This window comes from Spinacia oleracea, chromosome 6, assembly GCF_020520425.1.
Source record: "Spinacia oleracea cultivar Varoflay chromosome 6, BTI_SOV_V1, whole genome shotgun sequence".
Classification (NCBI taxonomy): domain Eukaryota; kingdom Viridiplantae; phylum Streptophyta; class Magnoliopsida; order Caryophyllales; family Amaranthaceae; genus Spinacia; species Spinacia oleracea.
In genome coordinates, this window is record NC_079492.1 from 17,377,903 (window position 1) to 17,391,285 (window position 13,383).

A 13,383-nucleotide genomic window follows, 5' to 3' on the forward strand; every position below is an offset into this window, starting at 1 on the left:
GAGTACATAAAAACACTTAATTGGTCCTATGTGTATCACACACATATCTCTCTATTGTGAAATAACATTCAAATGCTAATAACTTAGGTTTGAAATTATTCATCAATGATGGACCAAGGCGAAACTTAGTACATATTGGGTATTAAGATCTATTTACAAAGATCTTATGATATTGTTTTGGATTAAGTGATAAGTGCATTATCTACCATATATTTATCCCCTTATTTTAGCTATGTAGTCATCCTTTATTTATTATTTTGGTTCTTTAAGTTACTTTTAATAATTATAAGTATATTTTTCTTAATTTTATATTTTATTATAAGATTAGCTTAAATAGTACTCAATTTTGCTACAGGTGGTAATTGCTTGAGAAGGAGCCAAAGCCTGCTGGATTTACACTTGACAAATAAAAACAATTACAAAAGTATAAAGGAGTTAAAGAATAGAGAAAACAAATCATGCTTTGATTTGTTGGGTTACACGTGAGCATATATGGGAAAGTAATGCTAATGTCTTTGAAGCAATGAACTCCAAAAGCCCATTACGCTCACCACCGCATCATATTCGGCCAAACAAGAGCTACGTTGCTGCCGCTTCTTTATCACGCTAGATCAAAGATACCCTCCCAGATAATTCTCTAAAAATTGGGAAGGAAACCCTGCTTTTCCCCCATATTCGTAGGAAGGCAGTTCCGATATCTATGGCAAAAAAAGGTAGGGTTTATCATATATAAATTGCTGCTCAAACCCACAAAAAAAGGGGATCCGAAAATCACACAGAGAGCAAGGAAATTCGAGTGAGTCGTAATTGGGCAATTACTGAAGAGAAGATAGCCATTGGAGGGAAGCTTAGTCTCAATTCCAAGGTTGAACAAGGTCGACGGTGGATCGCAAGGTTGAAGCCTAGGTTCTTTCGGATGTTCTTGGGAGTATACTTAATAAGTCTTCTTCTTACCCAATTGTTCATATTACTACTTATTTGAAGTACTTTGTTAATTTGTTGAGATACTTTGATTGAAATATTGGTATTATTATTGATTTATGATTATGATATTTTTCAATTTAATGATTATTTGAATTTTGCTTGTTCTTGATTATTAATTTTGCAATTTGACGTTGATTGTTATCCTTCAAGTGTTGGGTTGTGAATTATTGCTATATATACAATTTGGCTTAGTTTAAATCGTATAGTAATAGTGAAGTAGTCCCTAATTTAGGTCGAGTCTGCGATTATGGTTTGGCTTAAATTAGAGAGCAAAATCAATCTAAATAATCTGTCATTAATGTGATTAGATTAGTTAGGACTAATGAGATCTCCTAATTATTAATGCTTCCAATTCTGATTCATACAAGTTGCGATCATATTTGTGTTAATTAGATTGGTTTAGAGTCAATTTCGGCTTAGTTCAATTTTGATTTCAAGTAAGGGAGATAGGGAGTCTTTGTTATCTTAGGCTCTACAGTTAGTCTAGTTGTTAAAATGATTAATTTCGTAAGGTTGATTGATTAATATTATCAATAGTTTAATTTTTAGTAGAGTTATAAATAGATTCGGTCAAGTTGGTTGTCACTTGTAAATAGTAGTTTAGTATTAGTTTTAATATTAACAAATAACAATTTCATAAACCCCCCCATAATCGTAAGTATGTAAATACGTAAATAGCGAGCGTAAATATTGTGTATGTATTGTATATGTATAATACTTCTTTTTAGTTTTAAATTTTGAGTTTAGGAAGTTAAAAGTCTTCCTGTGGGATCGACCCTTTCTTACCCTTTTACTACTTGTTAATATTTTTTTTTAAGGTCTAAGATAGGTTTTTAATTTAATACGGTAAACGACACGTATCAAATTTTGGCGCCGTTGCCGGGGAGATTTATACTCTTTACATACTTAAAGTTTAACTATGATACTAACTTTTATTTTGGAATTTAGTTGATAAAAAGGAAATTAGTCCTTGTGATATTGGGTGGTCTAAATATCCTTTGGTTAGGTGGTAATTTCTCAGCTTGTAGTAGGTTTCTTAATTTTTTTTTTCCTACTATGTGCTTATTTATTTCTTTCTTGTTGACTGATATTTGGATTATTCAAAATGCCAGGGACACTTATTCTACAAGTCTTAGTAGTAGTTTTCATTGATTCGTGCATAGTATTTTTTTTTAGTGAATTTCCTATTTGTACTTATCATTGTGAGTAGCTCTTCAATTATATGTTCTGCTAATTTTGAAATCTCTTCATTTCTATGCCTTCTTATGTATTGTGAATAATGAAGTACAACTATTAGATGAAGAAAACAGAGTGTAAAGCAATAGAAAGCTTGAGTTCAAAAGAAAATAATAATAATAAAAAATTTCTCCTAAATTATATATGTGTTACACTACTAGATCCTGTTTTCATGGTGCTTTTAACAGTTGTAGATTTCAGATTTGCGATGTCGCTTGCTACTACTGGTTATACTCCATGCTAGTCTATATTATGGTGTATAATCAAGCTATGCAGTAACTTTCTTGCAGTGGAATAAGAATTGAATAATTTGATAATCTATTTTGTGATTAAAGTCTTGTGATGTTACAGGCCTCAATCTACTTTTACTTTGCTGAAATATTCATTTTGAGTAATCACCTAAGTTTATTATTTAGAATTTATTTATATCTTGTTCTATCATAAGGTCATAGAACAAATTATATGGGGTTATCTACATAGATTTCATTGAGTTATTGCTTGTTTTTGTGTGAACTATATGGCTGTCTGGAAATTCCGGTTTAAAAGTTGTTAAAAATACTCTTTTATTGTCACACTCAATGAGATTTCTTGTTAAAATTCACATTTTTTTTAACTTTCTAAAATCAACTGAATCTGAATTTGTAAAACAGGAACTTGTTTAACAAATGCACAACATGATTGATATTGTGTAATTGGTCAGCACTGTTTTCTGAATTCATTCTAATGAATCCTATTTTGCAGTAGTTGTATAGTAGATAAAAGTATGATGCTCATTAAATATTATGGAAATGTATAGTGTTTCATGGTGTTGGTTACTTTGTTTCTCTTTCTAACTGATTGTAGTGGCTTGAAATGAATTCATGACTCTTTTATGCTTTAAAAGTAATCATTATTAGGTGAATCAATTCTGATGTTCATTTTGAGAAATCATGCCATACAAGAATTCAGTTCTGAATAGAGTTTAAATCTTATCTTAGGAATTGAACATGCTGCTTACATTTTCATTCTTCCAGATTAATTAAATGCAACAACTGATTTTTGTTGTTGTTCTCATTTAAGTGACCTGAACTGTTAAGATTGTCCATGACATTGTGTTGAAGTATAATGCATGTTTACAACTTACTACCCCATAATTAAGATTGTGAAAGTTTGATCTGTTAAGCTGTTTGTTTTAAATCCTCTTTGTATTCAGTTTATGTTCTGTAGCCCATAACCGATTCTTCTATTAAGTTTGGCTAGGAATAATTTGATATGCCCCACAACTGATAATTGGTCTGGCTTGCTAATTTGTGTTCTGGTCAGTTATTTAATTTGGACTTCTAGTGAATTCTGAAATATATATTGCCAGATACTTGTTGAAATCTAGAATTTGTTAGTGTTTTCATAACTGAAGACTCTCTTGAGCTTAAACTTATGTCTAATAGTATAAGATCATTAGTTATGCACTAAGTTGTTCATCATGTCCCTAATTAACTAATAATTACTTTTCAGGTACATGAGCGGTGACACACCTAATTCTAAACTCAAGCGAATCAGGCAGTATTTAGATCAAGAGAGATCATTCTATTCTTTTCAAACCGATCAACCAGAAGAATTGAAACCAGAGGAAGTTGAATCAACAGAAGATAGTCTAAAAGGAGAGGAAATGAGTGAAAGAACCTTGAAGGAGATGGCAGCCCCAAATACAGGAGATGATCCTCTCTGCATTGTGTTTCCGGAGCTGGACAAACCCCTCAAGCTGAATTCAGGTTTCCTTAATCTTCTTCCCAAATATTATGGGAAGTCAGGTGAGAATCCTCATCGACATTTAAAAGAGTTTAAGGTTGTCTGTTCTTCTATGAATCTTGAAGGAGTTGAATAGGATCATATTAGATTGCATGCTTTTCCTTTTTCTTTGCAAGATGTGGCTAAAGATTGGTTGTATGATCTTCCCGCTGGATCAATTACGACTTGGAATGTTATGACATCAACGTTTCTAGGAAAGTACTTTCCAGCAAGTCTAATTGGATCCATCAGGAAGGAGATATGTGACATTAGGCAAAATGATAATGAGTCCTTGTATGGGTATTGGGAACGTCTTAAGAGATTGTGTTCCTCATGTCCCCAACATCAGATTAGTGACCAACTACTAATTCAATACTTTTATGAAGGCCTATTGCCTACTGATAGGGGTATGATAGATGCTTCGAGTGGGGGGGCATTAGTGGATAAAACACCAACCCAAGCTAGGGCTTTAATTTCTAATATGGCTCAAAACACCCAACAACATGGTTCTAGAAATGATGTTAAAAGAGTAAATGGAGTTGATTTAAGTGGTATTCAGAATCAATTACAAGAAAATGGTCAACAAATTGCTACTTTAACTACTCTTGTGTCTAAAATTGTTGCTAGTAATGAGTCTAAAGCTAGAGTGTGTGGAATTTGTTGTAATGAGTCTCATCCTACTGATAAATGTCCTGAATTGCAATCTGGAAATGTGAATGCTATAGGTGGTTACTCTGGTCAAAGAAAATATGATCCTTACTCACAGACTTATAATGAAGGTTGGAAAGACCACCCTAACCTAAGGTATGGAAATAGACCACAACTTCCACAATCTAATAAACCAAGGCAATATGGTCAACAAAATCCACCACCCCAATCTGGTCCTTCACTAGAAGATTTAGTTAAGCAACTAACAAATCAAATAGGGCAAGTCCATAACCAAGGTGTTGAGTATCAAAAGAAAACTGACACGCACCTTCATCACATAGACACTCAAATAGGTCAAATTTGCACTTCTCTAAGTAATCTTGAAACTCAAATTTCAGGTAAACTTCCATCACAAACAATCCCTAATCCCAATGGTCATGTTAAAGTTGTCACACTTAGGAGCAGTAAAGTGTTAACTGAACCTAAAATGAAAAGCCGTGAAGTTGAAAAAGAGATAGAAGTCAATCCTAAAGTTGGATCAAGGGAAAGAGTGGAAAGTGAGGGTACTGTGAAGGAGAGTGAAAAAGAAAATGAAGGGGAGAGTAAAACTGAATCTGATTCTGTTGTTTCTCGTTTTAAAGATTTGCCTCCTTTCCCTTCTCGATTTGCTAAAGCTAAGAAAGAGAGTCTTGACAATGAAATTCTAGAAACTTTTAGGAAAATTGAAGTCAATATTCCCCTTCTTGATGCTATTAAACAGGTACCTCGTTATGCAAAGTTTCTTAAGGAACTTTGTACTAACAAAAGGCATTTTCGCCCTTCTGAAAAGGTAAGTATGGGGGAAAATATTTCAGCTATTATCCAAAAGAAGCTTCCCCCTAAGTGTAAGGATCCTGGCATGTTTTGTATTCCTTGCAAAATTGGTGATTCTAAGTTTGAAAGGTGTATGCTAGATTTAGGAGCCTCCATTAATGTTATGCCAAAATCTGTTTATGATACTTTAAATGTGGGTTCTTTGTCTAAAACTGATATTGTTATTCAGTTAGCTGATAGATCAAACGCATTTCCAATAGGAGTCTTAGAAGATGTACTTGTGCAAGTGAATGAATTGGTATTTCCCGTTGACTTTTATGTTCTGGATATGGGTGATAGAAGTGATAGTGTTCCACTGTTGTTAGGTAGACCATTCTTGAAAACTTCTAAGACTAAAATTGATGTTCATGAGGGTCATCTAACTATGGAATTTGATGGAGAAATGATTAAATTTAATATTTTTGATGCTATGAGATACCCAAGTGATATCAATAATGTCAGTTCTATAGATACTTTTGATGCTTTTGATTGGATGGCTCAGGATGTATTTGATAAGTGGTGTGATAAATTGTTTGAAAATGATGTTTTTGATTATATGCGTGAAATTCCTTATTCTTCTGTTGTAGCCGCGTCTAATGTGGTTGATGTGAATCAAAAATCTGACTTTTCTTTGCCCTTATCTGTGCCTAAATTGATTCCTTCTATTGTTGAAGCACCTGTTTTAGAGTTAAAACCTTTGCCCTCTAACTTGAAATATGTTTACTTGGGTGCTAATGAGACCTTGCCTGTGATTATTTCAAGCTCATTAAATGAATTTCAAGAAGCAAGGTTGTTGAATGTGCTTAAAATTTATAAAGAGGCAATAGGATGGACTTTAGCAGACATAAAAGGCATTAGTCCCACCTTATGCATGCATAGTATATTTCTTGAACAGAATGCTAAACCCACTAGAGAAACTCAACGAAGGTTAAACCTTTCAATGAGGAAAGTTGTTCAAAAGGAAATTATTAAATGGATAAATGCGGATGTGATCAATCCTATTTCTGATTCTCAATGGGTAAGTCCTATTCATGTGGTCCCTAAGAAAAGTGGAATAATAGTAGTAGAGAATAATAAAGGCGAGCTTGTCCCCACTAGAGTTCCTAATGGATGGAGAATATGCATAGACTATAGGAAGCTTAATCAAGCTACTAGAAAAGACCATTTTCCCTTGCCATTTATTGATCAAATGTTAGAAAAACTTGCTGGTCAGTCATTTTTCTGTTTTCTTGATGGTTATTCTGGTTATACTCAAGTTCCAATAGCTCCTGAAGATCAAGATAAGACCACTTTTACTTGTCCTTTTGGTACATTTGCCTTTAGGAGAATGCCTTTTGGATTGTGCAATGCCCCCGGAACTTTTCAAAGATGCATGATGAGTATTTTTTCTGATTTAATTGAAAAAGATATGGAAGTGTTTATGGATGATTTTACTGTTTTTGGTGATTCATTTGATAGATGCCTTCATAGTCTGTCTCGAGTGCTGAAAAGATGTGTTGAAACTAACCTTGTGTTGAATTTCAAAAAGTGTCATTTCATGGTTGAACAAGGTGTAGTACTTGGACATATTGTAAGTTCTAAAGGTTTAGAGGTTGACAAAGCTAAAATTGATGTCATTAGTTCATTACCTTATCCTACATGTGTTCGTGAAATTAGGTCGTTTTTAGGGCATGCTGGCTTTTACAGACGTTTTATTAAAAATTTCTCTAAAATTGCATCTCCTTTGTGTGTTTTTAGGGTAAGGATGCTGTTTTTGACTTTAATGATAAATGCAAGAAAGCTTTTGATGATCTGAAAGATAAACTGACCTCTGCTCCTATTATTAGACAACCTGATTGGTCATTGCCTTTCGAAATCATGTGTGATGCTAGTGATAAAACAATAGGTACTGTTTTAGGTCAAAAGAAAGATAAAGAGTCTTATGTGATCCATTATGCTTCCAAATCTCTTGATTCTGCCCAATGCAATTACACCGTGACTGAAAAAGAAATGTATGCTGTTGTTTTTGCTTTGGAAAAGTTTAGAACTTATTTGCTTGGCACTCATGTGATTATATATTCTGATCATGCAGCACTTAAATATTTGTTGAAAAAGAAAGAGCAAAACCTAGATTGCTTAGGTGGATGCTTTTGTTGCAAGAATTTGAGCTTGAAATTAGGGATAAAAAGGGTGTAGAGAATCTGGTTGCTGACCACTTAAGTAGGATTGTTCCTAGAGATGATTGGCCTTTAATGACCGAGTTCTTTCCTGATGAACAATTGCTTTCTTTGTGTCGTATTGATACTCCTTGGTATGCTGATATGGTAAACTACTTAGTTACTAGAACATTTCCTCCTACATTGTCTAGAGCTCAAAAGGAAAAGATCAAATCTGATTCTAAATACTACTTCTGGGATGATCCATATTTATGGAAATCGTGTTCTGACTTAATAATTAGGAGATGTATAGATAAACCTGAATATGCTTCTATTCTTCATTTTTGTCATAATCTTGAAAGTGGAGGGCATTTTGGTCCTCAAAGGACTGCTCACAAGGTCCTTGAATGTGGTTTGTATTGGCCTACAATTTATAAAGATGCTTATTTGTTTTGCAAGTCATGTGAACGTTGCCAAAAGACATGGTGTCTAAAAAAAAATCAGATGCCTCAATCTGGTATTCTGATTTGTGAGATATTTGATGTGTGGGGTATAGATTTTATGGGTCCTTTCCCGTCTTCTTATGGTAATGTCTACATTATTCTTGCTGTTGACTATGTTTCTAAATGGGTAGAGGCAAAAGCTGTGATAACTGATGATGCCAAAACAGTGGTTAAATTCGTTAAAAGTCATATTTTTAATAGATTTGGCATGCCTAAGGCTATTATTAGTGATAGAGGAACACATTTTTGCAATAAAACCTTTGGTTCCCTTCTTGAAAAGTACCATGTGACTCATCGAGTAGCTACTGCATACCACCCGCAAACTAGTGGTCAGGTTGAAGTGTCTAATAGAGAAATAAAGTCTATTCTAGAAAAAATGGTCAATCCGAATAGGAAAGATTGGAGTCTCCGTTTAGGTGATGCTCTATGGGCATATATGACTGCTTATAAAACACCTATAGGAATGTCACCTTTCAGACTTGTTTATGGAAAATCTTGTCACCTACCTGTAGAAATTGAGCATAAATCTTTCTGGACAGTGAAGCAATGTAACTTAGACTATGATTCTGCTGGAAAAGAGAGAAAGTTACAGCTCCTTGAGTTGGAAGAATTAAGGCTTGAATCTTATGCAAATGCTAAAAACTACAAAGAGAAGACTAAAGTATTCCATGATAAAATGATAGCTAGGAAATCTTTTCAAGTTGGCCAGAAAGTTCTTTTATTTAATGCTAGACTGAAATTACTTCCTGGAAAGTTGCAAACTAGATGGCTTGGTCCCTTTGTTGTTACTAATGTGTTTCCTCATGGTGCAGTGGAAATAAAGGACTTTGGTACTGACAAAACTTTTAAAGTTAATGGTCACATATTGAAGCCATTCTATGATCAAGCTTATGTGCAGATGATCGAAGATGTCACGTTTGAGGAAATCTGACAAAGAATTGAGAACGTCGAGCCAACGACTTAAACTAACGGCGCTACTGGGAGGCAACCCATGATTGTTTTCTGCTTACATTATTTATTTTATTTTATTTATTTTATTTAATTGTATTTTTTTGAAATTTATTACTCTGCTATTTTCAGTTTCTGCAAGTTCAGTTTACTTTATTCCACCTCACAGACTATGTGAATAACCTAAGCTAAAATGTCTCATAAGTGAAGCATGGATAACTTACAAGAATTCTGCAGTTCAACCTTTTGTTGTCACGAGATTGATAATTCATTGTTATTGATCTTATTTCATTTGCAGGGACAAATATAATTCTGACAGTGGGGTAAACTACCAAGCTGAGCAAATTCCTTGCCCTCAATCTGCTGCAACAGTTCTTCTGAACCAATTAATTGCAAGACTTCACACTAACTTGGATCGAACTGCTCAACTCACATGCTATTCTAATCAACGAGTTACTTGAGCCACTGAAGTCAGAAAACAAGGTCTAGCACTTACAGCATCAGTGATTGGAAACCATTAGCAACAACATTTGATCAACTAATCATCATCATCAGTGAATTTAACCAGCTAAGTCCCTTCTTCCCTCTCTACAATTTTTTTTCTCCATTGGGGACAATGAACAGTCTCAGTATGGGGGGAGTTAGAAATCTTCATTTTTTAAAACGAAGTGCTGTCAAAATTTCGGTAAAAATCTCTCTGTCATATTTAAGCATACTCTGTTGTACTTGTGACATAGGAAAATAAATGTTGGTCATTTTGATTTCCAAACCAAATGACTGATAAGTGAACAAAAAAAAAGGGTTTTATGGTTTTGTCACAAACTAGCTTGCATTGGATCAATATGAATGGTATTAAAGATTGCATAAACCCCTCTTTGACATGGTTTGTGCTGCATGGTTTCGCTTTCCTTTTGTGCGATGAGACCCGAAATAGAGGGCCACGAACCTCGTAAGACTCACTTCTTTATTTTCCTCCTTATTGATCGCCCAAATTGGGACTTGCATTTTAGCTTCCCGAGATCGATGACCAAAGTGTAGGGGAGAAGTGATTGAGGCATTTTTTTCTTTTAATAATTAGAGCTTCCCGAATATCTAGGCCTTTTGTCATTTATATATATTCACAAAAATTCCATTTTCTTAGCCATGTTGAGCTTAATATCCTATTTTTTGTTACAACCTTACATTACAAGCCTATGGCCTATACCCGAGCTTAGTTAAATGGAGCATTGTTATTCAGGTTGTATTTCAAGGATGCTCGCTTGAAGTTGTTATGCTTGGAAAAAAAAAATACAAAAAAAAAATAGAAAAAAAAAAAAAAAAAAAAGAAGAAGAAAAGGGAATGAATAGAAAGATTATTCATATGTTACACTGATGTATGGATGAAATGTTTGAAGTTGCTGAAAATGTATCATTGCAAGGATAATGTTGACTAGTAGTATGATGTTATATGATGATTAAAGATGCTGGCAGCAGATAATTATGGCTGAATGTTGAGACAAAACATCACCTATGTCATGTTTTTATTGTTCATTTGCTCCTTTAGCTTGGCTCTATTTAACACCACATTCCAAAATATTTCCCTACCCTTAACCTAAGCCCCATTATAAAGTCCTACTTGATCTCCTAAGTATACGTTTGAGTCCTTAACGGTGGAGGGTAAGATTTTGTGCAAGTCCTGACGAGGGTCATCAAATTAAGTGAGGCATGAGCTAATACGGTTGCGCATCTATGAGGGAAGATTCAAACTTAGGGGAAAGGAAGCGGTAAGATTGGTTGGTCAACTAGGGTGCTAAATTCTTGTTTCGTATTGTTCAATGATCCATGCTTGTTGGTAGTGATATAAAATGTATTTTGGATTTCATAAAAATATTCACTTTCCTCATTGGTTTGGATTGTCCAAACTAACTGGGTTTTATTTCTTTATTCGCATAGTGCACCTTAGTGTTGTTTATTTTGATCGAGGACGATCAAACGCTAAGTGTGGGGGAATTTGATAAGTGCATTATCTACCATATATTTATCCCCTTATTTTAGCTATGTAGTCATCCTTTATTTATTATTTTGGTTCTTTAAGTTACTTTTAATAATTATAAGTATATTTTTCTTAATTTTATATTTTATTATAAGATTAGCTTAAATAGTACTCGATTTTGCTACAGGTGGTAATTGCTTGAGAAGGAGCCAAAGCCTGCTGGATTTACACTTGACAAATAAAAACAATTACAAAAGTATAAAGGAGTTAAAGAATAGAGAAAACAAATCATGCTTTGATTTGTTGGGTTACACGTGAGCATATATGGGAAAGTAATGCTAATGTCTTTGAAGCAATGAACTCCAAAAGCCCATTACGCTCACCACCGCATCATATTCGGCCAAACAAGAGCTACGTTGCTGCCGCTTCTTTATCACGCTAGATCAAAGATACCCTCTCAGATAATTCTCTAAAAATTGGGAAGGAAACCCTGCTTTTCGCCCATATTCGTAGGAAGGCAGTTCCGATATCTATGGCAAAAAAAGGTAGGGTTTATCATATATAAATTGCTGCTCAAACCCACAAAAAAAAGGGGATCCGAAAATCACACAGAGAGCAAGGAAATTCGAGTGAGTCGTAATTGGGCAATTAGTGAAGAGAAGATAGCCATTGGAGGGAAGCTTAGTCTCAATTCCAAGGTTGAACAAGGTCGACGGTGGATCGCAAGGTTGAAGCCTAGGTTCTCTCGGATGTTCTTGGGAGTATACTTAATAAGTCTTCTTCTTACCCAATTGTTTATATTACTACTTATTTGAAGTACTTTGTTAATTTGTTGAGATACTTTGATTGAAATATTGGTATTATTATTGATTTATGGTTATGATATTTTTCAATTTAATGATTATTTGAATTTTGCTTGTTCTTGATTATTAATTTTGCAATTTGACGTTGATTGTTATCCTTCAAGTGTTGGGTTGTGAATTATTGCTATATATACAATTTGGCTTAGTTTAAATCCTATAGTAATAGTGAAGTAGTCCCTAATTTAGGTCGAGTCTGTGATTATGGTTTGGCTTAAATTAGAGAGCAAAATCAATCTAAATAATCTGTCATTTATGTGATTAGATTAGTTAGGACTAATGAGATCTCCTAATTATTAATGCTTCCAATTCTGATTCATACAAGTTGCGATCATATTTGTGTTAATTAGATTGGTTTAGAGTCAATTTCGGCTTAGTTCAATTTTGATTTCAAGTAAGGGAGATAGGGAGTCTTTGTTATCTTAGGCTCTACAGTTAGTCTAGTTGTTAAAATGATTAATTTCGTAAGGTTGATTGATTAATATTATCAATAGTTTAATTTTAGTAGAGTTATAAATAGATTCAGTCAAGTTGGTTGTCACTTATAAATAGTAGTTTAGTATTAGTTTTAATATTAACAAATAACAACTTCATAAACCCCCCCATAATCGTAAGTATGTAAATACGTAAATAGCGAGCGTAAATATTGTGTATGTATTGTATATGTATAATAATTCTTTTTAGTTTTAAATTTTGAGTTTAGGAAGTTAAAAGTCTCCCTGTGGGATCGACCCTTTCTTACCCTTTTACTACTTGTTAATATTTTTTTTTTTTAAGGTCTAAGATAGGTTTTTAATTTAATACGGTACACGACAGGTATCATTAAGTAATGGCATTTACTAAATCAAACACGAAAGACTCCATTGGAGATATTCGATCCATATGAATAAATCTAAGTAATGAATGTTTGAACTATGTATAAGCATTTACTAAGTTAAACATCAAAGGATCTAAGTGAGATTCTTAACCTATATTATATGTCAAAGAATTTAGCTGGATTTAGTATCTACTGAAACTAGAATGAGCTAAAGTTACATGAATAGAATTCAATTGGGAATTATTCTGCAAAAGAATTTATCATGTATGATATAATATGAGGATCGCCAAAAACGTATCGTATGACTTTAGGCATGACGAACATATACCAATCTCTATTGATCTAAGTGAAGATCAACTAGATTGAGATCAAGAATACTTATGGTACTTGAAAAAGTACATAGGAATAGTTCTTGATTCAAGGAAATAAAGATATGCTAAATATTGATGCTACACGCATAAACACTGGTATCAAGCAAGATCCCTTTGGAGTTAACCATTGGCAAGGACGAGCTATAGAGCATCGTGTTTTAAAATGGCAACATAGATCGGAGACCATGAGTTGTTGCGTGGGAAATTAAATATTAATTTCTATGTTCTAAGATAAAGCTGGAAAGTCTTCCACATATCCGTGAACTGCTTGGTTAAGTAAATCCAAACAAAGC

General features: G+C 33.7%; 1 protein-coding gene across 1 annotated transcript; it reads left to right on the forward strand.

Annotated features, from left to right (window-relative positions):
• The first annotated feature begins 975 nt into the window (after positions 1–975).
• Positions 976–11,946, forward strand: LOC110800641 (uncharacterized). Its single transcript, XM_056831745.1, has 2 exons — positions 976–4,007; positions 11,230–11,946. Exons 1-2 carry the CDS (start codon positions 3,716–3,718, stop codon positions 11,358–11,360), a joined length of 423 nt encoding a protein of 140 aa, XP_056687723.1. The 5' UTR covers positions 976–3,715; the 3' UTR covers positions 11,361–11,946.
• The last annotated feature ends 1,437 nt before the right edge of the window (positions 11,947–13,383 follow it).